This window comes from Eptatretus burgeri, chromosome 13, assembly GCF_056783735.1.
Source record: "Eptatretus burgeri isolate ZD-2024b chromosome 13, Ebu_testis_v1, whole genome shotgun sequence".
Lineage (NCBI taxonomy): Eukaryota > Metazoa > Chordata > Myxini > Myxiniformes > Myxinidae > Eptatretus > Eptatretus burgeri.
The window spans coordinates 58,536,146-58,559,926 of record NC_140973.1 but is presented as its reverse complement, the minus strand read 5'-3'; the positions used below and the strand labels follow the sequence as shown (position 1 = coordinate 58,559,926).

Sequence of the window (23,781 nt, the reverse complement as noted above, 5' to 3'; positions counted from 1 at the left end):
TAATACCGACTACCGAGCACACGGCAACACTTATACAATTCTACTTCACAGACGGCGCCGACAACACATACCCAAAACCAAGGAAAAGAATACCCCCAAGAATGAGGCGGGCCTGAGGCCGAGACCGGGTCGCGCCTACCCGTCTGGTGATGAGACGCGGAGCGGCGATGGCGCCCCAACCCCGCGGGCAGTGTCTGGTAGGGGGTGGGAAAGGGGCCCCCTTGGTCGCACTATCTCAGCGCGGGGGGGAAACAGGAGGGGGTTGCTGATGCTCGGGGTATAGAGGATCTTTATTATCCCTGGTGTGCGTCTCCACCTCGGCCAGGTCGCGCTGTCGGCCTCCCTCGGGTGCAGCTCCCTGCACGACGCGAGCACCCCCTCGTCTGGTGTCGCCGCCTTTCCACAGCTCGTCCCCTCCGTTCCGACTCCAACGCACACGACGAGCAGCTCCACCGCCCGCGAAGTCTTGACCCTCTGCTTCCGACTCTCCAGTCTCCGCCTCTGGACTCTCCGACTCTCCACTCTCCTACTCTCCTACTCTCCGCCTCTGGACTCTCCGACTCTCCACTCTCCTACTCTCCGCCTCTGGACTCTCCGACTCTCCGACTCTCCACTCTCCTACTCTCCGCCTCTGGACTCTCCGACTCTCCACTCTCCTACTCTCCGCCTCTGGACTCTCCGACTCCCCTGTCTGACGAACACGGTCCTTTTATCCCCCCGTAGCTTCGCCTTTGACCCCCTCCCTTTGACCTTTCACCTCGCTCCCCATTGGCCCGAGAAAAAGTGGGCGTGAAGGCTTTTTGATCCACAAATTTGCATATATCGATCGTCCTGGAGGCGGGGCCATATCGCCCCTCGCTCACCGATTGGACGGCAAAAAGTGGGCGTGTGTCGTTTTTGATCCGTTTTTGAAGCACAAAATCCGTGATTTTGTACACGCTGTTCGGCGCGCGCCCTGCACGAGTCCAACACCGGTACCCACAGCGGGGCAAGAACGGTGGCGATGCTATGGTTGCGAGGTGTGACGTGAAGGTCGTGGCGGTTGTGGTGAAGCGGTGGTTGTGGTTGTTGGTTGATGTTGTGGTTGTGGTGGTAATCATGGCGGTTGGTCCAAAATAAAGATAGTAAAAGAAAAACGGCTATCCTGAAGAGTCGCAGCACGCATAAATGACATGTATTCCCACTAGACAACGGGTTTGGACCTAACTACACATGTACTTACCGAGATACCTCACCTAAGGGACCTGAATGGTGGTTTGCGAATTTGGTAACCACAACAATATATATATATATATATATATATATATATATATATATATATATATATATATATATATATATATATATATATATATATATATATATATATATATACAAAAATGGGTGTGTGTACAACCTCATGTACGACCTTATGATCCCATCAAGTGTGAACATTGAAAACAAAGCATTGTGACCAGATATCATACTTGGGTGCAAAAAAAAGTGAAGACTTTGCTAATTGGTGTTAATACCGGTGATTTTGGACTAACGATGCAGAAATCAGGAAAATGACCAAATACCAAGACCTCAAACATGAAGTGAAAAGACCCTGGAAGCTGAAGAATGCCAAAGTTGTCCCAGTGATGAAGAAGAACCTCACAGAGATATTAAATCCATCCCTGGGAATATCACGACAAACGAACTACAGTTGGAAGCTGTCTGGGGCTCAGGGACGATCCTGAAGAGAACCCTCGACACAAAACTTTGAAAACAGAAAACTTCACAGATTGGTCCATGAATCGTGACCCCTTACCGAAATAAAGGTGGATACTTTGCGCCCTTCCTGGGAGGACTCCATTCCACATTCTGAAACCTGCATATGTATATACAAATCAATGACACATACAAATATACACACACACACACACACACACACACACACACACACACACACACACACACACACACACACACACACACACACAGACACACAGACACACACACACACACACACACACACACACACACACACACACATCTTATGTTCTGGTAAATACTTACAAAAAGCTATTTTATTTGAAGTTATAACCTTAACCTATAAGCAATTTACTGATTTCCCAATTACCCGGATCATCAGCTGGGCACCGTTTTTCATCGAGGTTTCAATCCTTCCAGCCCAGAACCTCTCAAAATGGTGGATCCACAACCTCATCACGGATCCACATCAGTGGATTACTCAACATCAATGGACCCACAACCTCGAAGTTGTGTCCAGACAATCAACACAGCAATGCAATTTCCATATTAAAACTTGTTTAATTATTCCTACATATGAATAACTTTAATCAAACACCACTTTATATGATTATATATTAAGCGATAAACACTTTACCTGAGAGACATGTCCATTGCACAGCACCTTCATAACACAGCAACCAACATAGCCCACTGCATCAGCCAAATCAGAGTCACTGGACCAGGTGAGAGACTCCACCATCAACGCCTACAGCACAACCTGTGCTCATAGGCAGTGAAGAACTTCAGAGGCTTTCCCGCCAACATGGAGGAGAGACATTAAATTGTCGGGTTGGCACGGCACGTGGAAGGGGAAGGCTTTGACGACATGGAGCCTGAGGGTTTGGATGCTCTTATCACCTTGCATGCCAAAGAGGAGGAGGAGGAGGAAGTGTGCAGTGATGAGGAGGATGAGGTGTCAAGGTGCTTACTCACTCACGGTCAAGTTCCTGGGTGAGATGCTGCAGGACATGCGGTCAATTACCGAAAGGGTGTTGGATGCCGATTCGGTCATGGAGCATAACCTCAAGTTCAAGAGGGGCTTGGATGACGTGATGCTCCCATACAAGGAGCTACATTGAAACCTGCGTTTATCTGCCAGGCATCTCTCAATCTTGGATTATTTCCACCCTGGTCCATCCACCTCAGGAGCCTCAGGACCCTCGTCTGACTCTCCTGCATCTCATTCGGTGAGCGACTCATCAGGATCCTCACCTCTTCAGAGCCTTCACCTACATTCCTTTCGGTACATGACTCATCAGCACCCTCACCTGTGTGGTTTTCAGACAACTCCACTGAGTTCACTGCATTTTAAATAACCTGTACGTGCGTCGCCGTACGTGCAAAAAAAAAAAAACTTTCAAACCGCGTGCCAGAAACAACAACCACACAGGCCGTGCCTTCGCTCTCACATGGCCGTACGTGCAAAAAACAAAAAAAAACAAACAAAAAAAAAACTTTCAAACAACTACACAGGTCGTTCCTTCGCTCTCGTAAATGACGACTGGATTGGGGCATTGTGTGTATCTATAAATGCGCAGAAGAAATCGAGAAATTATTAGAATACAGTAAGTCATCACTATCCGGAAGTCCGTACGTTGTAACCTGTAATGGGGAACGCGGCTGAGGATCTCTTCCCCAACGGCCATGCCTACGCAGCAACGTGTCCTGTGATTGGTAACTAAATGGCCCATCGGCCACGCCTACGCAGTAACATGTCATGTCATTGGTTGGTAAATAAATTGCCATAACTTGGTAACCACTTGTCCGATTAATATCAAACATTGAAAAGTCACATACTCAGGTCCCCAGCAATATAGCTGGCAAGTTTCACTTAGATCAGACCGGTGGTTGTCGAGAAACAGCGGTCACAGACAGACACACACACACACAGCTGGAATTATAGATAGACTAGTGCATGCCCGTAGATGTGTGGCGGGACGTGCAAACCCTCCCTCCCCCCCGCAAAAAAACCTCAAACTGCGTGCCAGAAACAACAACCACACAAGCCGTTCCTTCGCTTTCATGTGCGCGTACGTGCGTGGCTGTACGTGCAAAAAAAAAAAAAAAAAAAAAAAAAAAAAAAATATATATATATATATATATATATATATATATATATATATATATATATATATATATATATATATATATATATATATATACTTTAAAACCGCTTGCCAGAAACAAATACACAGGCCGTTCCTTCACTCTCGCGTGGCCGTGCATGTCCGTACGTGCATGGTCGTATGTGCATGGCCGTACGTGCATGGCCGTACGTGGGTGCCCATACGTGCGTGGCCGTACATACAAAAAAAAAAATAAAAAAACTTTCAAACCGCATGCCAGAAACAACAACCACACAGGCCGTTCCTTCGCTCTCGCGTGCCCATATGTGCGTGGCCGTACATGCAAAAAAAAACAACAACTTTCAAACAACTACACAGGCCATTCCTTCACTCTCATAAACGACGACTGGATTGGGGCATTGTGTTTATCTATAAATGCGGATAAAAAATCGAGAAATTATTAGAATACAGTAAGTCATCACTATCCAAAAGTAGTGCGTGCCCGTACGGAATGTTCACATCATTCCACGAATTATCGCTTGCATTGAAGTAACAACTGCTGTGATACTGACATGCACAGTTAATTAAAATCAAGTTTACCTCCCTGTCTTTGCTTGCCATGACATTCGCTGCAATTTATCATTGGCACTCCTACCACAAGGTAACTAAGGCACCGATCGATCCCCATCGTAACCAGCACGGCATGTGACGTCATCGTCGGCCGGCCGTGCACCGGCCTATGCAGCCACGCCCACGCAGCAACGTGTCCTGTGATTGGTAACTAAATGGCGCATCGGCCACGCCGACGCAGCACGTGTCCTGTCATTGGTTGGTAAATAAATGGCCATAACTTGGGAATCACTTGTCCGATTAATATAAAACCTTGAAAAGGCAAATACTCAGGTCCCCAGCAATATAGCTGGAAAGTTTCAATTAGATCGGACCAGTGGTTGTCGGGAAACAGCGGTCACAGACACACAGAAACACAGACACACACACACACACACACACACACACACACACACACACACACACACACACACACACACACACAGACACACACACACACAGACACACACACACACAGACACACAGACACACAGACACACAGACACACAGACACACAGACACACAGACACACAGACACAAACACACACAAACACAGACACAGACACTGACTCAGACACAGACACACACACAGACACAAACACACACAGACACAAACACACACAGACACAAACACACACAGACACAAACACACACAGACACAAACACACACAGACACAAACACACACAGACACAAACACAGACACAAACACAGACACAAACACAGACACAAACACAGACACAGACACAGACACAGACACAGACACAGACAACACAACAAACAAACAAACACACACACACACACACACACACACACACACACACACACACACACACACACACACACACACACACACACACACACACACACACACTCACACACACTCACACACACACACACACACACACACACACTGCTGGAATTATAGATAGATGAAATGAGGTCAATGAGATGACAAATGAAGGGGTTGAATGCAGACTGCAGAGCAATGAGTAAGGAAACCCGTCGTTGTGAATCGTTTTTACCACCAAATTGAGATGTATTTCGTTGACAAGCTTGTTGAGTGGAGCTGAATTCCTTAACACTTCCAAAGGCCAAACCGTTTTGACACTTGGAAACAAAAAGAAGTTGTGCACTTTTTTTGATAAATTATTTTCGGAACAATTTTTCTTCAATAAATAAATAATAATCGTCTCCATGTACATTGTACACACCTTTATCTCGTTAGCACCTCTTCATAAACAACATTGCTGAGGAAACGGCGCTTCTTCTTTGTTTCCTCGTCCGTCCAGGGCAAGAATACGGAGGCTGCTGGATCCGTCAACGTTTTGATAGATCATTAGTTTTAACCAATTATTCAATTAGCGCCAACGTATTTTGCCTTTTCGAGAGGAGAGGAGAGGAGAGGGGAGGAGATGGGAGAGGGGAGGGGAGAGGGGATGGGAGGGGAGGGGGGGGAGAGGGGATGGGAGGGGGAGGGGAGGAGGGGAGGGGGAGAGGGGGGAGAGGGGAGGGGAGGGGAGAGGGGAAGGGAGAGTGGACGGGAGAGGGGAGGGGAGGGGAGGGGAGGGGAGGGGAGAGGAGAGACCCGTAATGGCGAACGCAGCTGAGTTTCTCTTCCCCATCGACCACGGCGACGCAGCAACGCTTCCTGTCATTGGTTGATAAAAAAACAGCCGCAGCAACGGTTCCTGTCATTGGTTGGTAAATAAATGGCCATAACTTGGGAAGCACTCGTCCGATTAATATCAAACCTTGAAAAGGCACATCCTCAGGTCCCCAGCAATATACCTGGCAAGTTTCAATTAGATCGGACCAGCGGTTGTCGAGAAACAGCGGTCACACACACACACACACACACACACACACACACACACACACACACACACACACACACACACACACACACACACACACACACACACACACACACACACACACACACACACACACACACATTGCTGGAATTATAGATAGATAATCATCATCATTTGAAAAGTTGAATGTGTTTGGGCAAATTAAAATTTGAAACGGTACCTTCTGTTGTGTTTTTACTTTTATGGTACGGTTGGTTCATCACCTTTAATATACCGTTAATGACCGTTTTAAACAATTAAAACAGTAATATAATGTTTTAATATACTGTTAATTTTAATATAATGTCAATTCCTTCAATAAACATTGGAAACAGTGTTTAAAAAAAAAAATTGTAAGCATATTCGATGAAACTGCAATCATTTACATTTGCATTCAAAAAAGATTTTGAACTTTTAAAAGTTTCCCTGATGAATCGGGAACCGCCGAGAACCAATCCCCTGTTTTCCATTGAAACAATGTGTGACATTCGCAGCTTCGCCATCTACGGATTTGCTGTGCGTGGCATATTTCATTAATGAGGAACCACTGGGAACCAATTCCCCCTTTTCCATTGAAACAATGCGCGACGTTTGCGATGTCGACATTTCCGGCTTCACCATTCACAATATTTTGGGGGTCATGAACCGCCGGGAACCTATTCCCCATTTTTTCCATTGAAACAATGCCTCACTATTCGCAGATTCGCCATTTTCCAGGAGCATATCCCCTGTGAATAGCGAGGTTTGACAGTATTTCGTTTTTGGCTCCAATTCTCAATGGTGAAGGATTACTTTAAAAAATAAAAAATAAAAATTCTCATTTTCTGATTCGGATCTTCACCAATATCTAATCAATTCGTCCTTGTCACATACCCAACATTTCCACCAAATTTCTTCCAAATCTGTCCACAACGTTTTTTAGATATCCTGCTCAGAGAAAAACAGACAGACAGACAATGGTGAAAACATATCCTTTGTTTTCCTTCGGTGGTGGAGTTCATAACAACACAAGGAGAAAAAGGAATGACAGTTTTTGAACAGAAGGAGAGAGGTATATAAGGATGACAGGGAGAGGAACAAGGTGTTGAGACTTCTCTGGAGCTGCCACGATCTGTTTCGACAGGTGCAGATCATTTTAAAACCGACATACCCAATGAAGGAGGAATCGGGGTCATCTGTATGCAAACCCGTTGAGGTGTTCACCTTCCCACGACGGATCCACTTTTACCTGCTGTGCGTTGGTTGGTGGAGATTCAGGTTCTCTTCTTGTACATACCTGTGGAGATATTTGTCTCAGCTGACCTCCCTTTTGGACATTGCACTCCTGTTGTCTTGGCGACGATTCCAATGCTGCTACTTGTATCCCCTCGTTGGCGCCACCTTGAGAAGGTACTCGGTGTGTTGACCAGAATGTATCTTCAGAGCCTATTTGTCCCTCCAACCTCTCCAGTCACCATCTCATCCTTTTCAGCTTGGCGTTTCCTTATTCCTTTTCTATGGTGAAGCTTTACTGGCTGGTTTTAGTTGGATTTTAATGTGCGAAGCTGATTTGCCATGTCGAGAGTCGTGAGTTATCGTACAGCTGATTTGCTGCATGTAACATTCGTACTTATTTCATTTGGGGATTCTGAAGAAAGTAAGTACAGTACAGTAATTGTTACATTTATTGAATATTGTGCTTAAGGTAGACATTCTTTATTAGCCCATACTTGCGAAGCCAAAAGCTGGGTTAAGCGACCAGTCCCATAAGTAGGTGTCTGCGTAGAACGTATAGTGCCGATAGAATGTCTTCACCCCCTTAAAAAAAATTTCACCTTTTGTTGCATTATAGCATGGAATTAAATTAGATTAAATCAGACTTTTTCCACCTTCATTTATACATCATAACCCACAACTTCCAAGTGAAAAACGAATTCCACAAATTTCAGAAAATTAATTAAAAATACAAAACTAGAATATCTTGGTTGGATAAGTGCCCAGCCCCCTTGTAATAGTAATTATAAATTCGCTCAGGTGCAACCAATCATCTTCAAAATCACAAACCAAGTTAATTGGCCTCCACCTGTGTTAAATTGTAGTGATTCTGATTATTTCACAATAAAATCAGCTGTTTCTGTAGTGCAAGTTTCCTCTGCTGAGTAGTGCATTTCACAGCAAAGACTCAACCATGAACACCAAAGAGTTTTCAAAAGACTTACAGGATAAAGTTGTGGTAAGGTACAGATCAGGGAATCGGTATAAAATATTTCACAGGCCTTGAATATCGCTTGAAGCACAGTCAAGATGATCATTAAGAAGTGAAAAACATATGGTCCCACCAAGACCCTGCCGAGAACAGGCCGTCCCTCCAAACTGGATTACAGTATTGACCAGAGTAGCAGGGCCAGGGTGAATGGCAGAGCTGAGCTGTTCAGGGAGCTGATGCGTAAAACTGTATGTGCGCTAAGGGTGGACAAGGAGGCCGATGTGTGAGGGATCTGTGAGGGGGTAGAGAATCACCTGTGGTCAAGTGATTCTCATCCGCCTTTGAGGGGAATTCGCGCATTGCATTCATCCAAGCCCATCCCTCGGAGCACTGCAGTTAGAGCAGAGAGTGGTGGGCTCTTGACAGAGGAATCCGAAGTGAAGGCCCGCTGGGCCGGTTACTTTGAGCAGTTGTACCAGGCTGATCCACCAGCTTTCAAGTTGGACGTCAGGGGTGTAGTGTTACAATCTCTGTTGCTGACCCCCCAATAAACTGTGGTCCACCTTCGCTTGTGGAAACACAGGCTGCGATGAGCCGGTTGAAATGGGGTAAAGCTCCAGGAATCTGTGGCATCCATGCTGAACGTCTCAAGGCTTGTGGAAATGCTGCACTCGTGTCATTGCATGCAGTTCTGTGCTCTGCCTGGAACACAGGCATCATCCCAACTGACTGGAAGATGGGCCTTGTTGTCCCTCTCTGGAAAGGGAAGTATGATCGCCAAGATGACAGAAACTACCGAGGGGAGACGCTGCTCTCAGTGCCGGGCAAGGTCTTGGCTCGGATAATTTTTGATAGGGTTCACCACCATCTGCTTGAGCACCAGCATCCAGAGCAGTTGGACTTTACACCAAAGATGTCAACGATTGACCGTATTCTTGCACTTCAGGTCCTCACCGAACGCAGACGAGAGTTTTGGCAGGGGCTGCTTGCAGCCTATGTTGATCTCTGTAAATTGTTCGATTCAGTGAATCGGGATGCCCTTTGGAGGATTCCTGGTCTTCGTGGGGTGCCACCAAAACTGATCGATCTGATGTCTGAACTCTACTCTGGTACTGAGAGTGCTGTGAGATGTGGTGGGACCATATCTGACTTATTTCCAGTTGTTACTGGAGTTTGTCAGGGGTGTGTACTGGCCCCCACACTTTTCAGCACTTGCATGGACTGGACTTTAGGGAGGATGTCAGAGAGATCAAGCTGCAGTGCATCGTTTGGGAATGTCAAGATCTCTGACCTTGATTTTGCAGATGATGCAATCGTCTTTGCGGAGACTTTAAATATTCTTTTGGGGCCCTCGAGGTGCTGAAAGAGGAGTCCGAACCACTGGCATTATGGGTTTCCTGGGTCAAAACTATGATCCAGGCTTTCAATGACATCTTGGATGCTGCTGTCCTGTCTGTGACTGTTTGTGGTGAAGATGTTGAGGTCACGGAGATATTCACTTACCTTGGCAGTGATATTCATGTGGCTGCTGGCTGTGAGTCAGAGGTTAATGGATGTCTGGGTCGGGCCTGGGGAGTCATGGATTCACTGGATAATGGGGTGTGGCGCTGCCGGTTACTGTGTGGGAGGACGAAAGTCCGAGTCTTCAGGTCCTTGGTGCTTCCAGTTTTGCTCTATGGATGTGAGACTTGGACTCTGACCAAGGATCTGAGATGGACACTTAATTCCTTTGGTACCAGGTCTCTTCGGAGAATCCTTGGCTATCACTGGTCAGACTTTGTGTCCAACGAGTGGTTGTTGAGACTCAAATGAGATTTGTTTCCTGCATAGTCCGTGAGCGTCAGCTGCGGCTGTATGGACATGTGGCTCGTTTTCCTGACACTGATCCTGCTCATCAGATTCTCTCAGCGAGCGAGTCTCATGAGTGGAGGAGGCCAATTGGGCCGACCACGTGCCTCGTGGTTGCAGCAGGTTGATCGGCATCTCAAGGAGATGGGGATGGGCCAGGCATCTGCCCGGGGGATGGCCAGACGGAGGCCCCTGGAGTACCAGCGGAAAATGGACGCAGCGGCGCGCTGCTCTGGCGCATGCTCCCATACCTGACCTGACCTATGGATAAATTGGTCAACAGCTAATTTTTTTTTTTAAACCTTAAAAATCTTATCCAAAACGGATGAACAGATTGAGGTGAAACTTTACAGGTATGATCACATATCCATGAGAAACAAAAAGTTATCCACATATGTTGTCATTCAGTGGGTCATATGGTTTGGCATCCATATTGGATTTATCCTAAAACCTTTAAAAAAATCTGTTCTCCAGAACAGCTGGACAGATTGAAGGGAAACTTCACACACATGTTCCCCAACCGTTGGGGATACCAGGATGTTCATTAATAATTGATAGGTCACATGGTTTGGTAGCCATATTGGATTGAAGGAAAATATTTTTTTAATCAATTCTCTCTCTCGAACCGCCAATTGACGTGAAACTTCAAAACTCTGATTTAGTAGTGATGGGAAATAAATGTTTTAAATTTCAACCTCATCAGCCGAATGGTTTGACAGCCAGAATTATTAATTTTTTTGATTGGGCATTCTTTTTAAAAAAATAAGGCTCACTTGGCCGCACCTGGATGGGTTTGAAGGTAGCGGAGTAGCAGTTGAAACTGGAGTCCTATCCAGGATCCTCATGATGACTTCATCTTTGCTTTTTGCTTGTTCGGGTTCCTTCTGATGACTCCAATGCAGTACCTATTTTATTTGATTTTCCATTCGATTTGAAGTTAATTTTTTTCGTGACAAATTTGCCACCAGAAGAGTTGGCTCGCACCAAGTCCTTTTCAAGACTCTGCGGGGTAAGTATTCTGTGAATATCATCTGATTAATAAATATTTTTTTATAACATTATTCGTCTGTCTCCAGTTGTATATTGGTTTCACCGTTAAAACACCGCTGAGGGCACAGTGGTGTTTTTATTTATTTTCTGCTGTGACGTCATCTGGGTTACGATGCACTCGCTGCGGTGTGTTGAGGTCCACACGTCATGCAATGAACACCTTTCAATTCAGGGGTATTAAATTGGGTCTGCTGAGAAGCTTAAAAACAGGTCCAAAGTATGTATATATATATATATATATATATATATATATATATATATATATATATATATATATATATATATATATATATATATATATATATATATATATATATATGTTGGTTCTGAGCCAAGGACATGATCTCTCCGGCAATGAAGAAATCCTAATGTTAGCGATACAAACCTGAGAAACATCTGCACCAGTGTGGAGATCCAGAGGTGGACATGATTTCTTATGTAAGCAGTCACTTCCTCAGTGCTGCTTGATCCAAACTCATTTGGTTTTCTGTCATGAATGGAGTCAAATATGATCCTCAAGTTCACAGTGGCTGTAACCGCTCGGACAAACACGAGTGACACCACTAATCGTGTTCAAAGGTGTCTGCAAACCCAAATTAGGGGAAATTAGCTTCCAATATCCAGAATAGAATGCAGGTCGATATGAAGTTATGGGATGACATGGGATGGTGGTGCACTGCCTGCTCGAAGCCCTGGAGGGAGGGGGCTGGATGGAACCAGAAGGCAGCAATCAGTGGAAAAGCTAACAGGTTCTGATCTGCAGATACATTCGAATCTTTTAGATCAGGAGTTCTTAACCGGGGGAATGGGAACTAAATACTGGGGGTATGGGACTCGATCTCTGAATATTTGTATATATTTGATTTATTAATTTATAGTTGGTTTGAATGTTAGATTATAATTAGCACTGTTATTCAATATTCACTGTTATTCAATGTTTGTATATTTGTAATTTCTTGGTTATTATTAATTTTTTTTTGTAAATATATATGATAAATGCTTATGATTGCCTTTCATGTTCTATTCCTAGCTATCCATATCCAAAAGAAATTCAAGCTATTGACATCTTTGGAATTCATACTGTCAACTAATAGGACTGGTGATGATGATTTTGACAGTCAAGCGAAGGGGGTATGGGACCATGTTGGGCAATCCATTGGCGGTCTGGAATCATCAAAAGGTTAAGAACCCCTGTTTTAGATATTGTATATTTATTCATTATTTTGTCCTGGCATGCGATGTAACTGTGCACATGAAAGGTTGGGAAGCAGCATAGATAAGTCCAAACACACCTTGGAAATGCTTCACCACAAACAGCTTTTACTTCCCATTTTGTCACAAATTGCAAAAAAGCCTTTTGAAGGATTTAGTCAGGCAGCAGTTGTCACTATCTGACCAGTACTTCAATAAATTTGCCAACTTTGATTTTTCACTTTTATTTGTTCAAGGACATCATACTGAATCACTTTCAACTTGTCTTCCACTTTTCAGTGTCATATTTCACCACCTGGGGGCACTTTTTCAAAATGGCTGCCAAAATCACTGAAAGATGTTAAAAACCTTATATTGACCACACATATCAACTGATATGATGATGTTTTCTGGATTGTTTCATCCAAGTGAGACTAATTATGAACTCTTGTTGTTTTGCAGGGCTCAAGCTGATGCCGGGCCACGTTGTCTGTTACCATGGAAGCAAACATCTGACCAATTGAAATATGGAACAGTGCATCATTTGTGCAGAAAAACGGAAAGATGAATTTTCATTAGCAAGTGAAATATCTCTAAACAATATTAAATTGTTCAGTGAAAGATGGGCTTGACTTGGTAAAAACATTAACATTCATGATAGAGTAGAGCAGATGAACATTGTTGCAGGGGCAGAATAGCGCTATCACAGAAAATGTTACAAATCACTTTGTAACCAAGTTAACTTTGAGAAAGCTGAAAGAAGTCGTGAAGAAGATTTAAAATGTACAGTGAACAAAAAGAGAGGGAAGGCCAAGTACAAGTTCTGTACAGTCAACTCCAAAAACAAGGAAAACGTTTGATCAGGAATTGTGTGTTTTCTGTCAGGGCAGTAGTGTGGAAAAACTGCATCAAGTTTGCAGTGAGCCTATGGGAAGGAAGTTCTTACAGATAAAGGAACTGAGCACAAATGAAGACGTCCACACAAGATTGGCACTCCTTTCTGATGCCATGGATGCATTTGCCCAAAACTGTAAATACCATCTGACCTGTTTCAGAAAGGAAACCAGACACATTGAATCTTTCCAGAGTACAAACACTTGTTCGTCTGAAAATTGAATCCATCGGAAAGGCCATATGTGACATTGAAATTGTCAACATAGTGCAGTTGATAATCACCAATAGTGACAGTTTCCCAAGCATTGACATGAAGACAATCAACAATGCCAATATTAAACTCCTTGAAGAACATGATGTAACAGTTCAAAGAACTAACTTTAAGCAGCACCTGAAGTCCCTTTTACTTGAGAAGATACCTGGGATTGATTTTGTCAAGCATGGGCCTAAACCAGAAATTGTTGTGTCACAGTTAGTCAAAGACAAAATCCTCACATATGAGTATGAAACATCAGATGTGGATGAAGATATGGAAATTCTTAGTAGGGCTTCAAAGATAATTCGAAGAGAAGTTGACAACATGAAAAACTGGCAATATACAGGATCATTTGATGACTTTGAAACACCTAATAAGCTATTGCAGCTAGTGAGGTGGATAACCTATGGTCCACATACTACTCTACAAGTCAAAAGAGAAAGAGAAGCTGAGAAAACATCAAGAAATCTAACTCAGCACATCATATCTGCATATAGAACTAAGAGACAAATTAACTACGAGTACAAAGAAGGGAGCAGTTTTCACAAGGATAAGAATACACCATTGACTGTTGGCCTTGCACTGGTATCACATCAAGCAAACAGGTCACGTTCACAAGTGGAAATGCTCCAAAGCATGAAGACGGCTGTTTCAAATGATGAAGTTGAGAGAATGACCACAAGAATGGCCATGGCTGTAATGGATGACCTTAATGACAATGTTAAAGGCATGCATGTAGCAGTTCCTGCATGACAAACAGATGTGGATGCCGAAAGAATACACTGGTGTGCACCGATGCTTGCGGATGTGGTGATGGGTGTGAAAATTCAGGACTATATTGCAGAAATAGAAGAAGAGGAGGAGCTTTTTTTAGACCAGTTCATGTTTGACAGGCCCTATAATATTAATCTGCCATAGACAATACAGTGGTGATGAACTTACGAGATATAATTTGAACTTCAAATGGTATTGCATGAAAAATGTTCATTATACTTCACAAGTATTGGTAACTAAACAAAATTGATGTCAGGATACTTGTCCAAAAAGCATAACAATAACGTATGGCGGTCTGGGAAAACCCGTCAGAAGTCGCGTTGGACAAGTTCCTCGTTTGAACAAACGGTACAAACACATATCAATTTATGTTTACTTCCCATTGTTACCATGCACGCTTATTCCAAAAGAGTACGGACCTGCTTGTTCTATACTCTTTTGAATAAGCGTACATGGTAACGATAGGCGGAAAAAACAATAAATTGTTCGGTTGCGTGACCGTTTTAAACAAGGAACTTGTCCATCGTGATTTCCGATGGGTGTTCTCAGACCACCACACATATTTCATCTGTAGGCCCACAATATTGTCTATGAGTACACAATAATTGATTGAGTTAAGCTGTATCCAAATCGCTAAAACCTTAATATGTCAAATATTGAAGGAAATCTTCTTTAACGAGTGAAAACATTAGGGACACTGCATAAAGTAGAACATTTTCAGTTGAATCTGAACCAAATCGGTAATCTTTATAAAGAATGATACATTTTATGGGAATTTTTTTTAATGATTTTGGCCGCCATCTTGGAGAAATGCGCCCTCTTTGAGTCCTTAACTACAATGTTTTTGATACTTAAGCTTACTGTTAAACTTACTTGAAGATTATTTGGCCAAAACATTAGAAAATATCATTCTAAATTGCTGGAATTATTGGTGAAAATTACGTTTTTAACAGCTTTTTTATGATTTTTGGCAGCCATTTTGAAAAAGCACCCTCACATGGTGAAATACTCTTCTTCTCTTCTTCTTCTTCTTTCGGCTGCTCCCGTTAGGGGTCGCCACAGCGGATCATCCGTATAATCCGCATAGTGATTTGGCACGTTTTACGCCGGATGCCCTTCCTGACGCAACCCTGGTCACCTCTTACGACACAGGGATATGGTACACCTATTTTAACCGGGGTATACACCGGTCCAGTACACTGGTACTCATTTCGCCGACCTCGGAAGGATGACAGGCTGAGTCAACCCCCTGGTGTATTAATTCAGTGGCCCAACGGGGCTTGAACTCAGGACCTTTTGGATCCTAAGCCGCTTCACATGGTGAAATACGTCACTGAAAATTAGAAGACAAGTTGAAAGTGATTCGTTGTGATGTCCTTGAACAAATAAAAGTGAAAAATCAAAGTTGGCAAAATTCTTGAAGTAGGTGACAACTGCTGCCTGACTAATTTCAAGTTAGTAAGCATAATGTTTTGAAAGAGGAATGGGTGGTGAGGGGTGGGGGGGTTAAGGTGGGAGGGGTTGGGTCCCCATGTTGCCTGTCAAGTAGCAGAAATCATTATCAGTTCAGAGCATCAATATCTCTTTGTAGACATTACACTCTGCATCCTCTGGTGAAAGGAGAGGCTGAGGCCCCTCACATTGCAACCTTCCTTGAAAACAATCTCATGAGACAAGCCATCTCTAGGACGTACAGGTCATCTCGAGAACACACAAGCCATCTCTCGGACGCCCAAGCAATATCTAGGATGAACAAGCCATCTCCTGGACGAACAAACCTCTTCCAAGATGCAAAAGCAACCTTCAGGAGAGAAGCCACCTCCTGGAGACACAAGCCATCTCCAGGAATCTCAGATGCACAAGCCATTTCCAGGCTGCACAAGCCATTTCCAGGCTGCACAAGACAAGCCATCAGTAAGATGTGCAAGGCATCCCCTGGATGTACAAGTCATCAGTTGGACATACAAGGCATCTCCTGGACATACAAGGCATCTCCAAGCTGGACCAGTCATCTCCTGGACACAAAAGCCACCCCCAGGATACACAAGCCATTCTCAGGAAGCACAGGCAATAAACTGGCTGCAGAAGCCATATCTTGGCAGCATAACCCATCTCCAGGAGATTAAGCCATCTCCAAAATGTACAAGCCATCTCCAGGAGGTATAAGCCATCTCCAGGACATACAAGCCATCTGCTAGTCGCACAAGCCATATTATGGATGCACAAGTCATCTCCTGAATGTACAAGCCATCTCCTTTCACAGATCACCTCCTCAACACACAAAAAGAAGGTAGACTCACATATTATAAATAATCTTTATTACAGTATTTACAATACACCTTCAAATGGCAAAAAGAGTTGCTCAGATCGAAAAAAATGTGCATTTTACAAAAATTCCACTTCAAAGCCCGTCTCACCATAATAAAACCACGTACATGTACAAAAGTGTATACGAATGTATGCCGTGTACAAACGCCATGTACATCCAAGGTGCATGCTCACCATGAGCCAAAACTAAGAAAGTACTTTTGGTTTTGCATTTTGAAAGTCACTTTTACTCTGACCCACAAGGAACATCCGTTTTTGCATTTCCCCTCAATGAACCGAGAGGACGTGGTCTGGCATCACCAGTTCTCTGCAAACAGCAATTCACCGACAATCGTGAAAGGCGTGTTTATGGAGACCAATTCACATTTGTCTGACTCTCGCTGTAAGTTTGTCCCAATTCAGAAGAATCACTATGGGTCTTAAGGTCTACAGTGATGGGGATAAAAGAAGCCTGGGTGGTAAGGTTGTTTTTTTTCTTCTTCTATTTTTTAACATGAACCTGGTTTAGCCTCCAGTGCAGGGGTTGAGAAGCAGGTGTACGGGCATGTGTTAATGGGATCTAGAAAGACCATTGAGATTGTAGCGACTACTGTATATGAACATAATATCAAAGTCTTCCTTTTACACATGATGAAGATGAAAACAAGATACGATCTCAAGAACTAGGAATATAAACCTGGGCTCATTTCCATAAGTGTGTTGAGATGATCCAGTCTTGAGAAAATTAATTCATGGTCTCGAACCATAGCCACCTACGTCCATCCTAATAACTTAGCCTCTCAAGTGATGATTGTTTAAAGCCTGTGGAGTTACCAAGAAACTTAATCTCACCTTAGGGTGGTGGTAGACCACACATCAAACTCAAACAGGTGCTTGCAGTACAAAAGTTCAGGTACAATTGCTGGCGACGTAGGTTGTAAAGACCACGGTCTGTGGTGTGTGAAGTTTAGCAACCAGAGCAAGACCAAAATTCCCCACACATTCCCACCTTTCCCATGACAGTGCAGGGTAACAGTACACATTGGTCTATCTTCGAGGGTCCCACACAAAACAAGGGAGCATCATTGTGTTCTTGCGATGAAGCAAAACCACAACATGTGCAGTGCCTTCAGAAAGTATTCACACCCCTTGAGTTTTTAACATTTTAATATATTACAACCTGAATTTAAAATGGATTTTATAAAAAAAAAATTGTCACCGATTCACACAAAATACCCCATAATGACAAAGTGAAAAGTTGTTTTGAGAAATTTTTACACATTAATGAAAAATGAAAAGCTGAAATATCTTGCATCAAAAAGTATTCAACCCCCTGAGACAATACTTTGCAGAAGCGCCTTTGGCAGCGATTACAGCTTCTAGTCTTCTTGGGTACGTCTTTATCGGCTTTGCACATCTGGATTTGGGGATTCTCTCCCATTCTTCCTGGCAGATTTGTTCATGCTCTGTCAAATTGGATGGGGAGCGTCGTTGAAAATAAATCTTCAAGTCTTTCGACAAATACTCGATGGGATTCAAGTCTGGACTTTGGCTGGACCACTCAAGGAATTTCACGTTCTTGTTCTGAAGTCATTCCAGTGTTGCTTTGGCTGTATGCTCGGGGTCATTGTCGTGTTGGAATGTAAATCTTCGCCACAGTCTTAGGTCTTTTGCACTCTGAAGCAGGTTCTCAAGGATTGCTTGTATTTGTCTCCATTCATTGTTCCCTCCATCCTTCCAAGTCTCGCAGTTCCTGCTGCTGAAAAGCATTCCCATAGCATGATGTTGCCACCATCATGCTCCATTGTAGGGATGGTGTTGAATGGGTGATGATCTGTGTTCAAGTTTCTGCCAGACATAGCACTTTGCATTCAGGCCAAAGAGTTCAATTTTCGTCTCATCAGACCACAGAATCTTTTGTCTCGTGCTCTCAGAGTCTTTCACGTGCCATTTTGCAAACTCCAGGTGTGCTGTCATGTGCTTTTTTCTCAGGAGTAGCTTCTGTCTGTCCAATTTTCCACAAAGCCTAGATTTGTGAAGTGCTGCAGAGACTGTTGTCCTTCCGGCAGGTTCTCCCATCTCAGCCAAAAAAACTCTATAGTTCTGTCAGAGTAGCAATTGGGTTCTTGGTCACCTCCCTGACCAAGGTCCTTCTTGCCCAGTTGCTCAGTTTGGTCGGATGGCCAGCACTCGGAAGAGTCTGGAGAGTTGCATATTCTTCCCATTTCCAAATGATGGAGCTCACTGTGCTCTTGGGAACTTTGAACACTAGAAATTATTTTAACCCTTTCCCCAGATCTATGACTCCTCACAATTCTATCTCGGAGTTCTACGGACAGTTCCTTGAACTTCATGGTCGAGTTTCTGCTCTGAAAAGCACTATCAACTGTGGTACCTTATATAGAAAGGTGTGTTTCTTTCTAAATCATGTCCAGTCAATTGAATTGGCCACAGGTGGACTCCAATCGAGTTGCAGAGATATCTCAAGGATGATCAAAGGAAATTGGATGCACCTGAGCTCAATTTGGAGTGTCACAGCAAAGGGGTTTAATACTTGTTGATGCAATGTTGATTTAATTAATTTGTAAAAATTATTTAAAACGATTTTTCACTTTGTCATTTTGAGGTATTTTGTGAGGATCGGTGACAAAAAAATTTAAGTTTAATACATTTAATATTTAGGGTGAAACAACAAAATATGAAAAATGTCAAGAGGTTTGAATACTTTCCGAAGTCACCGGATAATCACATTGTGCAACATCAACATTGTTCAAGCCGGTTGTCCTATTCATGGTGAGGTTCGTCCAACACATGGGCAATTAAACAAGTCGCACCTGTTTGCAAATTCATTGATAACTTTCTGCTTCGACTTTTGAAAATCTCATATTTATTTGTGCATTTCAACACAACAAACAATGGCACAGCTAAGTGTGGCACCGCTGCTGTTCCTCGAGGCAGGTACCCAGGCACGTAACCGCCAACTGAACCTGTGTGTAAACTTCTTCTTCGTCCTCCTCATAGAGGAATGAAGCTCAAAGTCTTTTGTTGGTTCATAAACAACCAGCTGCTTTTATCAATTGACCCAATGAGAGGTCTTGTAAATCTTTGCACAAACACCATTAGATTATGGCTCCAAGGTAAGACCTGAAATTTTTATGGAATCATTTTCACAAACTTGAAAACAGGTTTTGTGCTGAATGCAATTCATTAGATATAATGTACATTGTAAATAACGTTTTGTGAATGATCAAATCCGCCACACGTTGTGTGCGCACGGGGACTGAGCACCAACAGAACATCTCCCAAGAGCCCACGGGAGTTTGTCTTCTTCAGAGAAGCACGGGACAAGAAGAGGCATCAGAAAGATTCGTCGAAAACACTGAAACACCAGGAGCAAATCATTGTCGTGAACGAGCAGGAGGGTACGTGAGTCAATTCTGTACGTGGTACAGAAATGTAAACAAAATAACACACGAAGAGGAAGAACAGAACATGGAATAGAAGAAGATGGAGACAAAATGAAGAGGAAGAATTGGCCAAGAAAAAAAAAAACCAGCACAGTAAACTTTGCCACTCTGTGCCCCAGGAGATGGCGCCAAATGCTCGAGGAGGAGAGACGATGGTGACAAAATGATGCAACGGAGCTATGAAAATTACGTTTCGGATTTTTACCTGTTAGCCAAAGGAATTATATTACAGCAACGAGGTACCTCGACAAGACCAGCCATGTGCAGACATTTTGGCCTTTTTTTGTTATCTCATCCATACAAAATAATTTGGAAAAGTAAAACAGAATGATTAAGTGAAGGGTATCAAAATTAAAGAATGGGTTGCATCTTCAGTGGTTTGGGCAATCTATGTGCAAATTGCTGTCATCAAAGGACGAACGAGTGCAGACAGATTTGTACAGGGCTGTATGACGTGCCTTTACCAGCGTCGACCGTTAGCAACCTGCACGCTGGGTTACCAATGCAGATATCAGCAGAGAGCCAGCACTTGATGTTTTGGCGTTAAGGCGTCATCAGCAAAGGACTACAAACAATAGAGGTACTGACTAAGGTGGACAGGCCAGAAATCAGCAAAACAGAATCCACCGAAAGAGGTCATGTGAACAATCGTTTAACGCAACTCATTGACTCATTAACAAAGGGCTCATCAACAAAGGGCTCATTAACAAAGGGCTCATCAACAAAGGGCTCATCAACAAAGGAGACATGGACAGAGACATATTTACAGAGACGGATGGAATGAAAACATCAAAACAAAAGTCGCCCAAATGGCACAGTGTAATTGAAGCAGCTGGTGTCGGTGGGCGGTGGAGAGCACACAAGTGAGCGGCACTGATGAAAACAGATGCCACGTGTGGGAAGGGTGCCGGACACCAGAGGATCTTTGCAGACCAAGGCTATCTCTGATCAAAAGATTCCAGCACGGTTTGGTTGACGTGTTGGAACAGCCAATGTTGTGTCAAAGAATTCCTGTTGCAAGCATTCATGAAGAGTTTTTTCTCTGAAAGATTGTAATCCGCACAGCTGTCACTCACGGAATGAAAGAGGCTCTTGTCCTGCAAAAGTGAGGAGAGGGTGAAGAGGAGGGATGTGGCGGCAACGAGATATAAAGTTATTGAGATGGTTGCAGAGTAACAGCCAGAGGGTGAGGTGGAGAGTTAGACATGGGGTGAGGCAGAGAGACAGCTCGAGGGTAGAGACAGTGAGTTAGAGAGACAGACAGATAAGTAACAAGATAGCTTGTACAAACAGGTTTGAATCCTGCATCCTTCGTAATTCATACATCAGATCCTCATGTCATTGCCCTGCATGTAATGTGTGCAGATCCCCCATTGTGGAGTATAACTTATGAGTGTCCTGACAAAGAACTTCAACATAGGACACCATTAGGTCTATCGAAGCCTGTGCATTGGTTGCCAACCGATGATTGTCCGTGCTCTAAAGTTTTTAAATGCTGACCGCGAAGCAAGGATGCAGCACGAACCATTTTTAAAAGTTCTTGATATGGCTTGGCTGTGGTTTGAATCACTGACCTCCCAGACTTAGAGTGGACACTCTAACCATTATGTCATCAATGTGGTACAAACACATTTAAGGAAGATCTGTTTTTCCATCGTGATGAAGGGTCGATAACCTTGTAATGTCAAAGCAGTATTCGGGGTGACTAATTTTGAACACCCATTGGAAGTGTTCAGACGTGCATTTCGGGATGATCTGTTGCCAATGGAGTTTTTGGTTCTAATCAAAAACGCTTTTTCTTTTCTTCGCCATCATCACTTCATTATCCCCCCTCCCCTCCACCCCTTGTCCCTCTTCCATGTCTTCGTTATGATCTTATCACTTTCATATTAACCATATTTTAACTCATTGCTGTCTGGGTGATCATCAAGTGCTTTTATCCACTTGAAGCCACTTGTGTGTGACGATGAGAAGACGAGGGAACATCATGAAACAAAAGTTCTGCTTTAAAATCGTTTTTCTCTCCACTTGTGTCGCTCATGGTTTCTATGGATACATTTATCATTCTCGCGGAAGGTTAAAAAAAGAAAGACTTACTTTTGGTGGATTCGTTCCATCTCCTTTTTAACCTCTGCCTTCATAGCATAACATGCGTCTGGTGCTTTGTATTGCGATTGTGTCCCCACCACCATAAATATTATTCCTTGTAAACAGGTACCAGGTGAATCAAACAGAATTCCATCTGAAAGTAGAAAATGCCCAATTCGATTCAATTTCCTGTTGGGGTCGAGCCCTGTGGAACCGTTATGGCAGTTATAGACCAGAAAGGGTCCTCATGAAGAAAGGTGATTATCCTGTGATTGACTGATGTAACTAATTTTACAATTTAGCCCTGGGTACCCCCCCCCCCAACCTCCACCCCCTTAAACAGCATATTTTTGTGTGAGATACCACAGAATCTAAAACGTGCAGTTTGACTCTTTTGAAGGAGATCATGCTTCAGGACGCAGCACCTCCTGGCAGCAAAAAGCAGTGCGAGGCAGTTTTCAGTCACAAGGAAATTAGACACAGGTAGAGGCCATTCAGCCCATCATTCCTGCATCACATCCACACCACACTAATGTATCAACACAAGATCAAAATAAGAAATTGCAAAATGTTTGTTTTTTTTCTTTAATAAAGTGATTTTTTGTGTTTCTTTTGTAATTTTGGTATATTTTTTCCCCCAGGTGAGGGGCATGGGCTTGAGTAAAAAACACAAAACACCCCTTGATGAGACCCCCACCAACAGCACTCCGAACACATGCACACGATCACCCATCAATGCTCAAACTACCTAAAAGTCCTGCCAACATCCTTCTACCCCTCTATCTCCATAATTTCCAGGTAACTATTCAATTCTAATTTAAACTTATCCACTGTTTCTGCTGCCACTACCTTTCCAGGGAGACCATTCCATGCATTAACTACTCTCTGAGTGAAAGACCCCTGCCTTACTACCATCTTAACTCTCCTCTTCTTTACTCTCAGGCCATGGCCCCTGGTCCTATCACTCTCTACTCTGTTGAATAATTCATCATCACTTATGTCAATACCTTTCATTATCTGAAACATCGATCATATCACCTGGTAACCGCCTCCTTTCTAGTGTATAAACCCCTGCCTCCTTCAGCCGCTCCTCATAGCTGACTCTCGTTAAGCCTGGAATCAATCTAGGATCCCTGCACTGAACTCTCTATGGCATCTATGTCCTTCCTTAGTTGTGGTGACCAAAACTGCACACAATATTCTAGATGTGGCCCTCACTAAATTCCTGTACAATGTTAACTCCACCTCTTTTGATATAAATATGACCCCCTCCGAATACAAACCTAAAACCCGATTGCACTGTGCTGCCTGCTTACCTCCCATATCTATTTCCACCCCCAGATCCTTCTCCTGTGTGACCCACTCCAAAATGACCCCTTGCATCCTGTAATCTCTATTTTCATTGTTCTTTCCCAT

The 23,781-nt window shown here is 43.4% G+C and overlaps 1 protein-coding gene across 1 annotated transcript in view; it reads right to left on the bottom strand.

The window, feature by feature from the left end:
• Positions 1-16,804: 16,804 nt before the first annotated feature.
• The window catches only part of LOC147014566 (polypeptide N-acetylgalactosaminyltransferase-like 6), a 223,130-nt gene continuing 216,153 nt past the window's right edge, over positions 16,805-23,781 (bottom strand). Inside the window, exon 13 of the mRNA XM_085852609.1 lies at positions 16,805-21,374. Coding sequence (XP_085708735.1) covers positions 21,216-21,374 — 159 coding nt within the window. The 3' untranslated portion in view covers positions 16,805-21,215. The remainder of the gene's footprint in view (positions 21,375-23,781) is intronic.